Source organism: Eulemur rufifrons, chromosome 8, assembly GCF_041146395.1.
Source record: "Eulemur rufifrons isolate Redbay chromosome 8, OSU_ERuf_1, whole genome shotgun sequence".
In the NCBI taxonomy this organism is placed as follows: Eukaryota; Metazoa; Chordata; class Mammalia; order Primates; family Lemuridae; genus Eulemur; species Eulemur rufifrons.
The window spans coordinates 64,000,494-64,017,055 of record NC_090990.1 but is presented as its reverse complement, the minus strand read 5'-3'; the positions used below and the strand labels follow the sequence as shown (position 1 = coordinate 64,017,055).

General features: G+C 32.0%; 1 protein-coding gene across 4 annotated transcripts in view; it reads right to left on the bottom strand.

The window, feature by feature from the left end:
- ADGRL2 (adhesion G protein-coupled receptor L2) overlaps positions 1-16,562 on the bottom strand; it is a 190,799-nt gene that overhangs the window by 20,026 nt on the left and 154,211 nt on the right. For all 4 annotated transcript variants that reach the window (XM_069480160.1, XM_069480161.1, XM_069480163.1 and 1 more), the window contains 7 exons: positions 14,429-14,612; positions 5,782-5,907; positions 5,309-5,514; positions 4,058-4,231; positions 2,867-3,076; positions 1,743-1,963; positions 368-434 (listed from right to left, as the gene is read on the bottom strand). In XM_069480160.1, coding sequence (XP_069336261.1) covers positions 368-434; positions 1,743-1,963; positions 2,867-3,076; positions 4,058-4,231; positions 5,309-5,514; positions 5,782-5,907; positions 14,429-14,612 — 1,188 coding nt within the window. The remainder of the gene's footprint in view (positions 1-367; positions 435-1,742; positions 1,964-2,866; positions 3,077-4,057; positions 4,232-5,308; positions 5,515-5,781; positions 5,908-14,428; positions 14,613-16,562) is intronic.

Sequence of the window (16,562 nt, the reverse complement as noted above, 5' to 3'; positions counted from 1 at the left end):
TAAGTGGAACTTAAGACAGTAAAAATTAAGGTAATGTTCTTTCACTTTTCTGAAATGTTCCTTTAATTCATAGTATGGCCTATATGTGAGTACATTTTTTAGATTATGACATGATATTTTAGCATGCTGAATTAGAGATGGGAAAAGTACTTTTTAGAGGAAAGATGTTTTTTAGAAATAGCATTAATTAGCAAATGTATAAACTCAATAATGGTATATTATTTTAAATATACCATATAAATATCCTGTGAGATAGACTGTTTATAAATCTTTGAATGCATAGATAAATTAACTAAAACAAATCATCCTTGTTTGAATAGCATTGCCAAAAAAGCAAGCTAAAAAGGAAGGGGAATAGTCTGCTTACCAGAATAATGAAGGTAACAGGTCCAATGAAACTCCATATAAAGTAGTTATCAACATGAAGCCAGCAACTATTATGAAAAGAAAAAAATATGCATTATGTAGCTTCAATGGATCCTCAGCATCACATGGAAAAAGAATTTTAAACATCTAACAAATAAAACTATCTCTATCTGCATTTGCCTCTAAAAACTGATTTATCATGGGTGAGAACAATTCTAATAATTCTGAGTTGGCTTTGACTTAACGAAGGATAGCAATTTATTTATTTCAGCCTGCTTGTTTTATATTTGATAAAAGCATACAAAATTGTGCTTGCTTGGGGAAAACAATAAATACCACTCCATCCCTAAGACCTCTGACTTTACTAAGAAAGACCTGAAACTCAATATTCCAAATTTTCTCATCATTTTAAAGTTCTACATGTAATCATTAAAATTTGCCTTTCAGATCTCTCTGAGCTAAAATGCTTCAAAAAAAAAAAAAAAAAACTGTTCAGAGGTTATGTTTGTTGCAAAACAGTGTAGCATAAATATAATACCTCCACTAGGAATGGATGCATACCAGGAAAAAAAAAAAATCAAAGCACAGAACTCATACAGTATTAGAGTAAATGATGTATAAACTTATTAAGACAGATTTTACTTAGTGGTTCATTTTTCATATAACACTGAATCCCCACTGAATTCCTTTTATTTGTCTTTCATCATCTGTACAGTTAAAAAGCTTTCTTTAGTCCAAAGAATCTTTATATAACTAATTTTATCAAAGAAAAAAATAAACAGAATTGGAAGGCAAATTCATGCCTCTAGCAAATAAAATCCTTAGAAACACGGCTGCGTCTACCTTCTGTCACTTTCTGTAAATATCTGTATTTTTGTAAATGAAAGACAGTGACTCATTTTAATCCTTTCAAACTGCCTGATAAAATATTATCAAAGTAAAACATATGGGATGGAATGTGCTACTGTCACAATTCAGAATCAGACTTAGCTAGAGGGTCGGCTGCACAAAGAGAGCTAATGAAGCATTAGCTTAAAACTGAGTCGTTAAACCTGTCAGATGCTTTAGGTTCAGAAGAATTTTTACTTAATATCTCGCTAAGGCCAAGAAGTTATTTACTTTTTCAATTTGTTTCAGGTCAATCTTTTGTGTTAAAAAGAAAGTCCATAATTTAGAATCTGCCTCACCAGAGAACAAATCCTCTGAACCTAGAAAATTACAAAAGACTTGATTGTAATTTGTGCACGGCATGCCCATTCTCTTACCAATAAAGCTTTCAGATGCTATTTTAATCTGTCAGGGACCCTCACTGACAGCTAACAGGCTTTAAAAAATTATTCACTTGAAAAACACTCAGGTCACTTGCAATTACTTACGCTTTTTCTGTTCCATAGCTCTTATAGTCAATAGCAGCTGAAACTCCAACCACTGTGGCGGGAAACAAGTAACCAGCAACATAGTAATATTTCTTCCTTGAATATTCACTTTCAAAAACTTCAACTAACATTAGGTAGAGCTGCACACCTTCTAGGCACATCCAAGCAAAAGCCGCCAAAAAGAAAAAGTGTAGAAGTCCTGCAAATATTGGGCATGCAATCTATATGGGAAAAGAACAAAAAACACAAAAGAAAACTTGTAAATACGATCAACCCACTCTAAACCTCTGAAATATTCACTGACAGAAATCACTATTGTTTTTCAAATGTTATTTACAGTAAGCTGCTGCTTCCTCAACATATCTTTTTCATAAATGGAAACAAATTAAAAACACTTCCAAATTTGAAGACTATAATGGTTAAAGAATATAATGCCAAGTGTGCTAAATTTCATCACTGTAAGGACACTACTATTTTTAGTGAAATTAAACATCAAATAAGAAAATATATCATAATTTCTCTTCTTAAATTATCCATTGTGAAATCTAAATATTCTACTTATAGATGATTTGCTTCACAAGTCTTTAGAATAGTTGCTTGCAAATACATTATTTCTACTTTTTTCTATAATGGAATTTTAAAACTTTGCTTTAATGGCAAAAACCCTGGCTTTAATTACTTAGGATTATTTTTCTGTACTATCTGGTACATTCATAAATTCATACCAGTGCAGATGAATACGGGGTAAAGCATTAACTAATTAAGTTCTGTTTCTGACATTGAGACCACATGATGAATATAAACTGCTTTGAATATGAAGAAGGAATCACTGGTCAGAATGACTATGTAGGCAAAAATAAAATTTCTAAAATAGGATCCTTACATTACAGTATCTCCAGCATTCTTCTATTCAAATTACATCTTACACTAAAAACTCAGAAAAATGCAACTGTATCTTAATACACAAAAATAATTCATAACAGTAACTTAATAATTTAAATTATCTTTCAATATTGTCATGTCAATTATATCAAGTTATAAGGTCAAATACTGATATCAGCATGATACATGGATTCACACCTATTAAAATAATTTTCAGTGTCAATAAAATTCAAGGTGCTTACCGTGTATTTTGTCTTATCAATCCCTATTAAGAAAATAAATTCAGCAATGAAAAGGTTGATACAAAGGTTCTTGTGAATAGTATTACGGTCACTCTGTAGACCACGGAAAAAGCAGAAGGTGAAGATGCAGATAGCCAGGCAAACAAGGGAAATGACTATTCCCACCCAGGTGATGACTGTGAGAAGTAATTCATGAACTCCATCTTTATACTGAAAATAAAAAGATATGAGGAACGTTGGTATTCCTGCATTACAACAACTAGAGGAAAGATAGCTTTCACATGTACAGTTCATTTTTTTAATACTCAACTCCCTGAAGAATAATTTTCATGTGTGTTCAAACAGGGCTTAATACTAAAAAGAAATTTTGATCATATAATAAAGTTCAAGATTATTGTATTGATTTTCATATTTAAAGAACAATCTATGAAAGAGAAGGATTTTACCTAGAAAATAATGTAAGAGCCCAGTGATTTTGAAATAATGATTTAATTAACAAGATAAACATATGAAAAAATATTTACATGACAGAATAAAGGATACTTGGTTATGATTAAAAATAATTGACCTTCTAATGATTTTCTAGGCTAACACATAAGTCAAATTTGAAGTTTCCATTTTCTCCTTGGGTTTCTGTATGTTTACATACTGAGAGTTGAGTACACAATAGACCTGAGAGTTTTCATGCTGTATTTTAAAAATATTTTTTATCTTCTGGCAATTATTTTCTTAATCACAAGAAGAAACACTAAGACATATTCCAGAACCACTCTGACTTTTCAAAATCTACAGCTTTGCACAGTGTTAGGAAACTTAAAGTGAAAGTTGCAAAAATAGATTCGAACATTCAAGATGGGAAGGGCATGTTAAAATGTAGAGCCTTCTGTCTCTTTTACATGACCTATTGCTGTTCATTTTTTAAACTCCCAATTGCTTCTGCCAAACTCCTGCCCAAAGGAGAAACTTAGGACAAGACTGTAAAGTGATATTAAGGCACATGATTTTGAGTAGTAACAAGTATATAGTATCAAGACTTCTTAAAATACATGGACAGTGTAGAAACAATTAGAAATCCATATTACTTTGTTTGCTTTTTAGTTACGATAAGCACCCAAAGATGAGACTATTACACAAGTTGTTTTGAATCTCCAAGGTTTTTCCCTGTTACTAATTAGAAGTGCAAATACTTACTGCAATTTCCCTGTGGGCCATGAGAATTGCAAAATTGGTTAGGTGGCTGCATGCACACGTTGTACGAGTTTTATTAGTGTCAACCAGCTTGCAGCCCTGGGTAGACCAATATCCCATCATAGTTCTCTCTGAGTAGTTCCAGAAGGAGCAGTTTGCATTGAAATAATTGTCAGGCTGGGAAATAAAATGACAAGATAAAATTAGGATTTTATACTCTAAGACGGCAATAGCAATTGTTTAGTATGTGTAAAAGGGAATTTAGATTAAACTTTGCATGTTTCGGACTATAAAGTTTTTCATCAGCAAAATTGTGGACTATGTTATACAAAGCAGATATCTAGCTTAAAGGGGGCTTTATAGTCCAAAACACACTAAAGTGTACTCTAAACTACCAGAGACCCATTTTACACAATTACAATTTCCATCTTATGATTTTACATATTGATGGTACCTCAGAATCATTTTTTTTCCTTTCTGATAAAATTAGAGCCATGAATTTGTTCTGAGAAAATTCTATACTGATCCAGTGTCTTCAAAATCCATTTTCAGTTTTGGGCCCATTTTTGGTTAGTTCTAAGTGACACAGTGACAATTTGAACCTCAAAGCTCTTCAGTGTGAATCAACTGAAGCAGATACGAGGACCGTAACCGTACAAATAATTTTTCTTTGCCAGTTCTGGAGATCTACTTTGTTATCTGTGGGCACTTATTCACTTTACTTATAACAGCCAAAAATTCTGCAGATAATCTTCCAGCACAATGTAGTTACTTAAGTATGAAGTTGCATTCTAAGGCACAGCAGAGGAATCACATCTCCTCAATACTATATTTTTTAAACACAAAACTCAATACCAGTTATGTCAAATATGATCAGTAAAACTAATTAAAAAAAATAATCTGCCACACTAAAAAGGCAGAGCCCTAAGAGTTAATACTCTTAGCTATCCTGCTGCTAAGGTAAGAGTTAATTTTCATTTGAAAACAAATTAGAGTCATTTACATTTTCCTGTTGATTACTGAATTAGCTTTCATTAAGAATACACTTAAGTTCTAATAATCACTGAACCAAGCTCATTTAATTTTATGTTCACAGACTTAAATAAACTTGTGTCTCTGACCTAGTCCAACATTTGAAATTCAAATGGAAAGGTCTTTTCTTTCCTCCCACCCCATCCTGAGCATGTCAGTTTCGCTTTCCTTCCTCTTTGGTTTTATAACCCTCCACTACTTCATTAGCATACATTAACTTACATCAATGTGTGGCAGGGTAAAAAGCACAGGATCAGTCAGGTATACTCGGCTGGACTCTTTATTGATTGAAACTGAAATGACGTGAGAATTCACTGCAATGGTGCTATTACGACCAATAAAGTCAGCACCCAGTTTTATGGTTGCATTTTCTGTACTAAGGAACTGTCCCAGACTCCGGTAAATGATGAACACCAACTTTGCCAGCCCTAGAAAGGTAAACATAGTCATATCACTTACAAGAAATATGCGTATGAATACACTAAGACACAATAAAATTAGAATAAAGTGAAAAAGTCGTTATAGAATCTTTAGATTAAGTTTACTGGGAAAGAGTAAGGCATTATTTTAAGTCTGCTTTTAAATGTTAAGTCATTTTTGTTACATTAGGAGTTAAATACTCAGCATTTTGGAATTAATAGGTTTAACAGAACAAGAACAAAAAACCGTCAATTTTTAAAAGACTTCCATCTTACCGTTCCTGCTGTTCTGTTTGACAGTATTTGCAGAGAGTTGGATTGAGCTTCCTGCTCCTTTGATGCCCAAAGGAAACTTAAAGTCTTGGACCTGTCCTTCTGTACTGAGTACTGCAACTTCCAGAACTGGATGAGGTAAAGAACAAAGGAGAGGAAAAAAGGGAGCATTCTTTCAATTTAACTACAAAGAGGAAAATTATAATTGTATGGAAATGACTGTTTTCCTTTTGTCTACTTATAAAATCATACTCCTAGATTTCAAAAAAATCATAAACACCACTCTAAATTACTCCAAGAGGTCTTAAACCTTGGCTTCTCTAAAAAATTTTGTATAATCATTTTAACATTTTCTTCATATTTATATTTGTTTGTCATAAACTAATTACAAACTTTTAGCCTATGAGTATGCACAGTGTATGAATTCATAGTACATAACTTTCAAGGTTTTATTTAAAACTTGAAGGTAAACAAAAATATTTCAAAATAATATTTTTTTTTGGCTCCTTAAGTAACTTTTCAGTGACCATTACTTGGCGCTGGTAAAACTAAAGATGAAGTATAAATTTGAATGCCTGTAATCTATTTCTATGGATGATCCATTTTAATATATAAAATTATATAGGTTAACTATGTAATAACAGATTTTTTTCTGCTTCTAAAAGCAGTAAGATCAGCACAACATATTTATGAGAAAATGTCTGTCATCATGTTAAAACTTCCCATTAATTCTCATTAGTTACCAACAATCTTTACATATTCAAGTTGGGCAAAATAGAACCTGTTCCCAAATCTGGCCTGTCATCTGTTTTTGTTAATAAAGCTTTATTGGTACACAGCCATGCTTATCATTTGCATATTGTCTGTAGCTGCTTTAGTGCTATAATGCCAGTTAAGTATTTGCAAAAAAGACCACATGGCCTGCAAAGCCTAAAATATATACTACTCGACCTTTACAGAAAAAGTTTGACAACCACTGCAGTCTAATCCAAACTTCAAAAATTCAAACCAAGTAGCCAAACTGAGAAACATGTAAGGAAAACAAGTCAATACACAGCATTGAGAACACTTACCTGATCAATAAGGCCAATGCTGTTTAACTTTGTTTATAAAATATAATTAATAGTAACCACTGCCAATATAAACGTTTACTGTCTATTGGCAATTCTAATAAAGACTGCAATATTTTACATCGATATAGATTTAGATTTTAAAAAGAAAGGAAAAGTATTATTGTTTCTACAGAAGTTAGCTATCTTATGTTAGTAATTATAACACTACATTTTATTGATGAAATCTGAGGAATTATATGAAAAATGTACTAATTTCAGATATTTGAATTTAAAAAGTAACACATATTCTTAAAAAACAATTTAAAAATATAGCCCATATGTTTTTCTCTGAATTTCATCCTCTCTAATGTCTGTATCACTGCACAGCTATGTCTATGCTTAGACTAACCTATAAGTATATATGTTTATATACACATTCTCACATACAGATATGATGGATTCACTTATATTTCTTTTTTCCCCACAAATGGGCTCATCCCACTGTACAGTATCTGTATAGTAACTGAATACTAATTTTTTTAATCTTCCACAACTTTTGTAAAATGCAGATAGATGTAGCTGTAAACGTAAAAACACAAATAAAATTTGGAAAATTTTAAATGCAATTAAGCCTTATGTCAAACCCTTGAAATACAAATTTGTAATTAGAGTCATGTAACTCCTGGGATTCTATCACAGGTTGAGATACTTATTTTACTGATAAATGTTTGGAAAGATTAAGAAGGTGGGTAAGTGGATGATCTGCTTGCCTCATTATCAGATTGCAGGTATGGGGGCAGGGTTAAAGGGTCTCCCCTTTTAACAGAAAAGTGACAGAAGTAATTGATTCTCACATTGAAAGAGGCTATTGATTATTAATTTCTCTTAAGGAAAGACAGAAAAGAGAGCGAAAGAAGAAACCATTCTGAGTTTTCATGAAATATCCCAAATATACATGGGCAGAGTTAATTTCTTTAAACAGACATTTACTTATCAAACTTTAATTTGATTCAACAGATATTTACATTAGAGTTTAAAATGTAAAGTTCACAGTAGAGAAAAAATAATCTTCAATTTTTTAAAAGTAACATGACCATTAGTACACACCTTAGTAGATATTTTTAAGCCATAAGAGAATGCAACAATCAACTTTATACCAACAAATAAATTTATATTGATCAATAGATAAGTGTAAAAAACAGACAAAATAGAAATTTTCCAAGAAATATAAAACTGACTAAAAGAAATAAAAAACCCTAATAGTTTATGACCATTAAACAAAATCAACTGACAGTTAACCATATACTGGATTTTAAATAAGATTTCTATTTTCTGTTTTAGAAAAATGGAAAAAAAAAATGTGTCCTAACTAATTTTACAAGATTTGTATAATGATGCATAAGACAGCACAAGAAATTATAGAATATTTTTACTCATTAAAATGATGTAAAAAACACTTAAATAAAATATATACACACTTTAAATACAATTTCCTGAACAAATTAAGTTTAACTCAAAAGGGTATAAAGAAATCAATACTTTAGAAAAATGTATTAATGTAATTCACCAAATTAAGAAATTAAAGAAAAAATTTACAGAAAGAATTCAATAAATTTCAACACTCATTTAATGTAAAAAAGTCTTTACAAAATAATAGGAGTAAAAGGAAAATTCCTTGACCAGATAAAGGTTTTGTTATAAGATAACGTCATCTATCCAAACCTACATAGCAAATTACAGTAAAAACTCCAAAACACTACTTTTAAAGTCAAGATCCCTATTACCGGTTTTATTTAGCATTGTGCTAGATGACCTAGCTAATGCAGTAATTTAAGAAAAACAAATAAAAGGTATAAAGACTGCAGGAAAAAGCAAACTGTTATTACTCACCATAAACATGTGTACACAGTAATCATGAGGGACTCTACAGATAAACTACCAGAAGTACTAAGAATTTAGCAAGGCTGCTATCAGCAAAATCAATTGTGTTCCTACATACCAAGCAACAAACAATTAAAACACATAATTTAAAAAGGTGATACTATGTATAATAAAAGCAAAAGTTGTAAATTACCTAGCAATAAACCTATTTTTTAAAAAAGTGTAATACACTGAAAGGGAAAAATACATAATTTTATAAGAAGATTTAAGACTAAATGGAGAATTATATAATTAGAAAAGTAAACTGATCGGTCTGGCACTTCTTTTAAAAATCAATCTGCAAACTCAGTCTGATTCTAATAAAAATTCCAGCAAATTTTTTTTGTCTAGAACTTGACAAATTGCCTTTAAAATTCACATGGAAGATGTACCAAAAAGCAGCCAAAGCAAGGTTGAAAGACTTAACAGATACTACTATTACTGGGGGAACAAAAGCAGCAAATAATAGACACTTCTAATGTATAGAATTACAAATCATTAAGGAAAGGAACAGATTATGCACTAAAAGTATACAAAGAACTGGTTATTCATATGGGAAGCAAATCAAATTAGCTGCCTTGCTCATATGATAATATCATGATCAAAAATAAATTTCAGGTGGATTAAAGACATAAATGTAAAAAAGGCGAAGCTTTATTGTTTATAAGGAAAGTATAAGATCCTTATAAACTTAGTGTAGAGAAAATTTTCTTAAGCAGGAAGCCAAAAGGAAAATATTTCTTAAGATACTAAAATCACCAACCCTAGAGAACAGACTGATAAATTTGACTTATTAGGTAAAATAATAGGTACCTTAAAAAGAGTTAGAAAGAGAAAGCACAGAAAGAATAAATATTTGTAAACTATATAATCCTCAAAGAATTAGTGTCCAGAATACATAGAGAAGTACAAAGATACAGACAAATAGGAAACATTGTGGACAACAAATTCACAGGAGAGAAAACTAATGAGTAATAAATGAATTAAGAAAGGATCAACAGCATTAAGTAATCAGGGGAACACAAATTAAAACAATAATGTGATCAATTCAAACTAATTAGATTGACACAATTTATGTCAATAATAAAGTGTTAGCAAAGACAGTGATAGTATTACTGGCTAGAATGTAAATTAGTAAAACAAAGTTAGAGAGCAATTTGGCAGTATTTAGTAAAGGTGAAGTTGGGTATGTTCTATCTCCCAAAAATTCTATTTCTAGGTGTGTGTGTGTGTACGTGTATGTCTAGAAAGGCACGCATGAACAAGAAGATATAAGAAAACAGTTTTCTTATGTCAACAAAAAAGTCAAAGCCACTAAAATGTTTATCAGTAGAATAGTTAAATAATTGTGGTGCATTCTTACAAAGACAGATCAAATGCATGAACTAGAGAGGTAAATGTCAACATGTAAAAATATGAAAAAGGTAATAGTAAGAAAAAAATTATACAATCTCATTTATAGTGTGAAATAATTAATGTTGAAAACATGAAAAGTATGAAATGTACACTCCTGTAGAGCCAAATTTTTTTAAAAGCTTATTAATGCTCAAAAACAAATTAAGGATGATATTTATCTCCTTAATTTCATCAAGAAGGAGGAAACCCAGGGCACTTCCACATTAAGAAAAATTTGAAGTGAATATTGTAAAATACCAAGAAAAGGCTCAGCTGGGTGATTGGTGCACAGATGTTTATGCCATTCCCTATACTTTCTGTATGCTTGAAGTAATATATGCCTTATTCAACAGATTTTCTAATAGTGAATATACTTGGTTCATAGAAGAGCCATTCAGAGCCTTATTCACAGCCAATACTATAGAAAAGAGTTTTCATGTAATTCTCTGTCCTACTGTTTTTCAAATTCAGCAGCAAGTAGTGGCTGTAATGAGAGGAGAGGGGAAGAAGAACAGTACTGAAGAGGCTATAGGAGAAACTCTGGCCTCTGCCAGGAGACCTGCAACACTGCAGGTAGGGGCTGCTCCATCAGCCTGGGTCCCAGGACACAAAACAACATGGAGCAGAATTGAAGGAGACAGGAAGCAGAGCCAAAGCCCAGGCAAATGGCTAAGCAGCAGGTAGGAGGAATAAGCCTTTGGTGACGTTGGGGTTTTTGTTACCACAATATAATAAGTCTAGAGTGATGGACACAATCAAGCTGGCTACTAGACCCATTAAGAAAACAAATAAAAGGGAATTTTATAATGGATGGATCAGGCTGACAACACCAAACTCATCTAATTAATCTTAAGCTCATAAGGAAAGACAAAGATTATGTACCTTGTGATATGATGCAACAGAAAGTTCTTGCAAAAAAAAAAAAAAAAAATTAAACCTGGCTTGATCAAGCCTCTAGATCTAATGATCAGTATACCAGTCAGAGTCCACTGATACACTGGGGATAAAACAAGCCAAATCCAGAATGTGGGAAATTCTACAGGATAAATCACTCACACGATTTTGGGAACAAAAATGATAAAAAATGTTTTAAAAAGAAGATGCAGGGAGAAATGACTTTTAATTAAAAGATATTCAACTGACATATCAGTCAGATGTATTACAGGGACTTGTTTGTATCCTGGTTCAAACAAACCAAGTATTAATAAATTTACAAAAATTAAGTAAATGCAAACACATTTTTGTTATTTATCAAACTTAATTTCATAAACTTTTTATGTGTGATAATGGTATTTTGAGTTTTTTAAAGAGTATGGGATATATATGAAGTTTGTTATGGTAATAATGATAGGATGTTACGATTTGCTTTAAAATACTATAGTGGTGAGTGGAATAAGTCAAACACGATTAGCCAAATGTCGATGCTAGGTAATGGGAATTTTTTATCAAAATTAAAAACTTCTGCTCTTCCCAAGATATGAAAAAAATAAAAAGAAAATTCCCATTCTGAGGGAAAATATTCAGAATATATCTATCTGACAAAAGATATATCAAAAATAAGTAAAGAATCCTTGTAACTCATTGAAAAGAAAACCCAATTAAAAATAGGCAAAAGGTAAGAACAGACAATTCACAGAAAGATATATGAATGGCCAATAGACACAAGAAAAGTTATCAGAAAAAAGTTACTTAACAATCACAGAAATACAAAATAAACCCACAAGGAGATGCCACTGCAAACCACTAAAATGGCAAAGAATAAAATGATTGTCAATCCTAAATACTGGTGAGGGAAATGGAACAACTGGAATCTCATACATAGCAGTTCAGAGTTTAACATGGTACGGCCATTGGGAAAACAGTAGCCAAAAAGTGGAAATAACCCAAATGTCTAACAAGTGCATAGGAATACAAATTGTGGTATTTCCTTCCAATGGAATAATACTCAGCCTTAAACAGGAGCAAACTATGGACACTCCCATTTATATGAATAAATCTCAAAAACATTACTCTGTATAAAAGAAGCACGATCAAAAAGAGTACTAGGTACTGCATGATTCCATTCAACTGAAGGCCTAGAAAAAGCAAAACTAATCTATAGTGACAGAAAGCAGATTGGTGGTTGCCTGGGGCTAATGGCAGGAGGAGACTTACAGCAAGGTGAAGGACCCTGCCCAGGTACAGAAATGTTGATAATGATGATGATTACAAGGGTATCCATTTGTCAAAACCCATCAAACTGTATGCTTAAAACAGGTGCTTTTGTTGCATATAAATAAATTATACCTCAAAGCTGATTTTAAAACACAACAGATATAATTATATCCTTTTTATGGGGGCATGTATTATAAGGGTAAATCATGCTATAAAGTTAAACTAAGAATTCAAGAAGAAATCACTAAGGAGGAAAACCAAATTGTTTTAATAATCTAAGATATTATAGCCATGCCCTCAAGAGAGTGAGGACTTGAAGGAATAATAGGTTATTTTAGTCCTCCTATTTGAAAAGAGAGCAATACAATTACTAGGAAAAAGGTGAATGTTTTCCTCATACTAAATCATCCATAATTTTTTTCACAGACTTGTTTATATCTTAGAAATAAAAGAAGACACAACTATATATTAGACTATGTAAAATGACTTTCACATCGATAATTCTTGGGTACTCAGACTACAGACATAGTAAATTCCAGGCATCATTTTAGAGATGCCTGTAAAATGTATACTACATTCTAAAAGTATCTCCATCCATAATGTTTAATTAAAAATGAAAAAAATCAACAGGAAAATAATCCTTTAGAACTTTGAAAAATATAGGTATTGGCCGGGTGCGGTGGCTCACGCCTGTAATCCTAGCACTCTGGGAGGCCGAGGTGGGCGGATCGTTTGAGCTCAGGAGTTCGAGACCAGCCTGAGCAAGAGCGAGACCCCATCTCTACTAAAAATAGAAAGAAATTATATGGACAGCTAAAAAAATATATATAGAAAAAATTAGCCGGGCATGGTGGCGCATGCCTGTAGTCCCAGCTACTCGGGAGGCTGAGACAGGAGGATCGCTTGAGCTCAGGAGTTTGAGGTTGCTGTGAGCTAGGCTGACGCCACGGCACTCACTCTAGCCTGGGCAACAGAGTGAGACTCTGTCTCAAAAAAAAAAAAAAAAAAAAAAAGAAAAATATAGGTATTAAAAAATATATTCCTGGACATTTAATTTTTCAGAATGTGTCTCAAACAGGGATAAAAATATCTTGGGCACATAATAACAGTGTGTTCTACATAAGTAAGGTTCATTTCTTTTTAAAAATTCACTTATGTAAAATAAACTTGAGGTTTTCAATTTAAATCCAGGTAATAATTTGATTTATGTCCATTTCTTCAACATACCATTTTTTCTGCATTTTTTATATAAAGTTCCATGACATAGGCAAATACAATTAGGTGTTGAGATGTGGCATCCCAGAAAGCAAGTCTTCATTCAATATCTGCTGCCCTAATGAAGTTAGCACTGTTTTTGGTGGAAGAGTTTGGTTTTTTAATACATTTATGCTTGGGAAACCTTTTTACTTCACTAAGGGATACCATTAACCTCATTTGAATTCAACCTCATGGAATAATTAACAATTCTAAACTGGTCAAGCCTAAATTAATAAAATTATACTGTACTAACTATACTTCTACCAAATATTTTCAAAAATGAATTCCTACCTCTCAGTGGTAGCATTTAAATTCTAAATTATACCTCAAAACTATCTGTAGCTATTTTGCAATCTATGAGGCGTGGATATTCTGCATTTATGGGAGATGTAGTTCACTGACCATATTTTTACTTGAAGGCAGTTATGTTTAATATAAACATTTGGCTCCAGTTCTGTATGCTAAAATATTTGACTGAAAGAATACATTCCATAAAGTAATTTAAATTCATTAGGAACATAGTATATAAAATAGGAAAGCATTTGCCACAGTTTGCTTGCAAGCACTTTGATTACTTAAGCAATCCATATTCTGGTATTTAAGCACTCAGACTTTTTTTTCTTTAATGATTTTTCAATTTGAGAAAAAAATACATACATATAAAACTAACTTTTAAAAGATATAGGGTAGATTCTGGCTTTTGCATTAATTTTAATAAGTGTGATCAATAATATTTCTTGCTAACAGACAAAAATAATTTGACAAAAAAGAAGTTTGGCACTGGGACATAACAGATACAGAATGGAAACATCATTCTCTTTAACATCTATCTTTTTTAAATCAAAATTAAACCTGACAACAGATTCACTTACCAATATTTTCTGTGGGCATTGAAACCCTTGTTGGTTCTAAGAGATTGTCAGCTAGGACAAAAGCTCCTTCTTCCAATGTATCGAGTAACATTGTTGCAGTATGTGCTTGTTCAGAAGCATTCATATGTTTCCATGATTCCAAAGCTTCAGGTCTCAGAAGGTTGTCCACTGTGTCAACAATTGCCTGCATCCATTAGAAAACTATCATTAGTTTTGACTGCTTCTAGAATCAACGTGATTTTCAATCACTGACTAGTGACAATTGTAATATTTATCTGTCATGATGATTTACTTTTATTTCAAGATGAAAGAAGATCTGGACAACATATATGTGGTCAACTTGCAATATACCTGGACCATTTCAAAATAGGACTAAGTGAAGATTAGCAGACTGTTATTTGATTGTAAAGAGTAAATGTAGAAAGCTGGATTGTTTCTGTTTATCTAATCACATCTGAATTGTTGAAGAAAAATACAACAATCAGTGCCAGCTCTTAACCTGAGGCATTACTCTTACATGTGTGGTCAAAACTACTAAAGTCATTCTATTTATAATATCAAGATTTGAATGTTCTAAATAGAAAATACTAATGTCTCTGGAGTAGACTAATACTTTTACTTGAAAATTAAACCATATTGCTTTTCTGGAATCTGAACTAAAATAGTGACTCATCAAAATCGTGCCTTATAGACATTGTTTACTTATTATCATTTGTTTAAAAAAAAAGGTGGTTTTAAAGTTTATCAATTATCTGTGAACATGTGCACTCTTTCAATTCCCTGTCTAGCTAAAAAACATTTAAGAGTATACCTTAATTTATAAACAATGGTCTGCTTTTACAGGAATCAAGAAAGCAATCAAAATATTTACAGCCTGTAGTTATTAACTTAATGAAAACAGAAAAGCAGAATAAAGTCTTCATAAACACCCAAGTTGTAAGTATTCATATACATAAGTTTAATTTATAAGTGTACAAAATACCATTAAATAAAATATAACCCAGTCAGTAAATCAATCGAAGGCAAGGTCTTCTACTGATACTTGCTGTAGCTATGTACTGACTATGCCGGGGATAGCTGAAATACTAAGTTTATTTACTCTATTTCATTTACCTAGTCATAATGTATCATTAAGCCCATAAATAAATTGTTTTGATTAGTGATCACTGAGGAAAAAGAACATACATTGTACAAAGAACAACAATAAAAATTCCTAGTTTGAGGTACTATATTGAAATGCACAGGGGGAAAAAGTTGTTTGAGGCTACTGTCAGAGTAAGAGTAATTAGCTTAATCCATCTTAATATCCTCTGTTCTGTCTGCCTTGTGAGCCACCACGACCTTCCTGGCAGGTGGAAGATACTTCCAAGTGGCGTTAAAGGCTTTTTTCTCTCTCTAATGGGAGATACAATAGTCAAAATGCTCACATTGATACTGCCGCAGCCATTAACTAGAGTGGAACAGAAATTGGTCTGCTGAGGCCAGATTCATTAGTCACCAAGAAATACAGACTGGAGCCTCTAATCTAAGTTACAAATGAATCCTCTGTCACAACGTGGGAACTCGCTTCATTTGCATAGTGTAAGTCAGCTTCTGATTTGTAATTTAAGGAGTTTTATTAGTCTTATCTGAACAGAGAAGCTCATCTGAGACATACTGAAAATGACACTGGTCAGAAATTAAGGTCATGCTGAAATTTACTATTATACACATAACTCGCTCATGGCATGCTTTTATTAATGTAAAACACTCCTTATTTATTACTATTTGTACTTTTCTGGTGAGATCAAAATGATCATTAGTCTACTCATATTCTTGATGTAGTCTCTCCCTATCAAAAAAAAAAAAAAAAAAAAAGGAAGAAGAAAAAGCTATTCTTTTCTCACTGAGATATATGGTTGTTTGTCCTGGGCAACATACCAATTATTACATTTCATACACTGACTGATACCTTAAAGGTGAACTGAACATTTGAATTTGAAAAATTCTATAGACTTCAGCAGTTATTCTTTGCCCCCATTAAACAGGCTAAAAAGGGACTTTCAAGACATTACTGCCTAAAACAGACTTCCCCACCGCCTTTTCATGTAAAGTTTTTAGGTTCCACAATGTCTAATACTAACTAATGAGATAC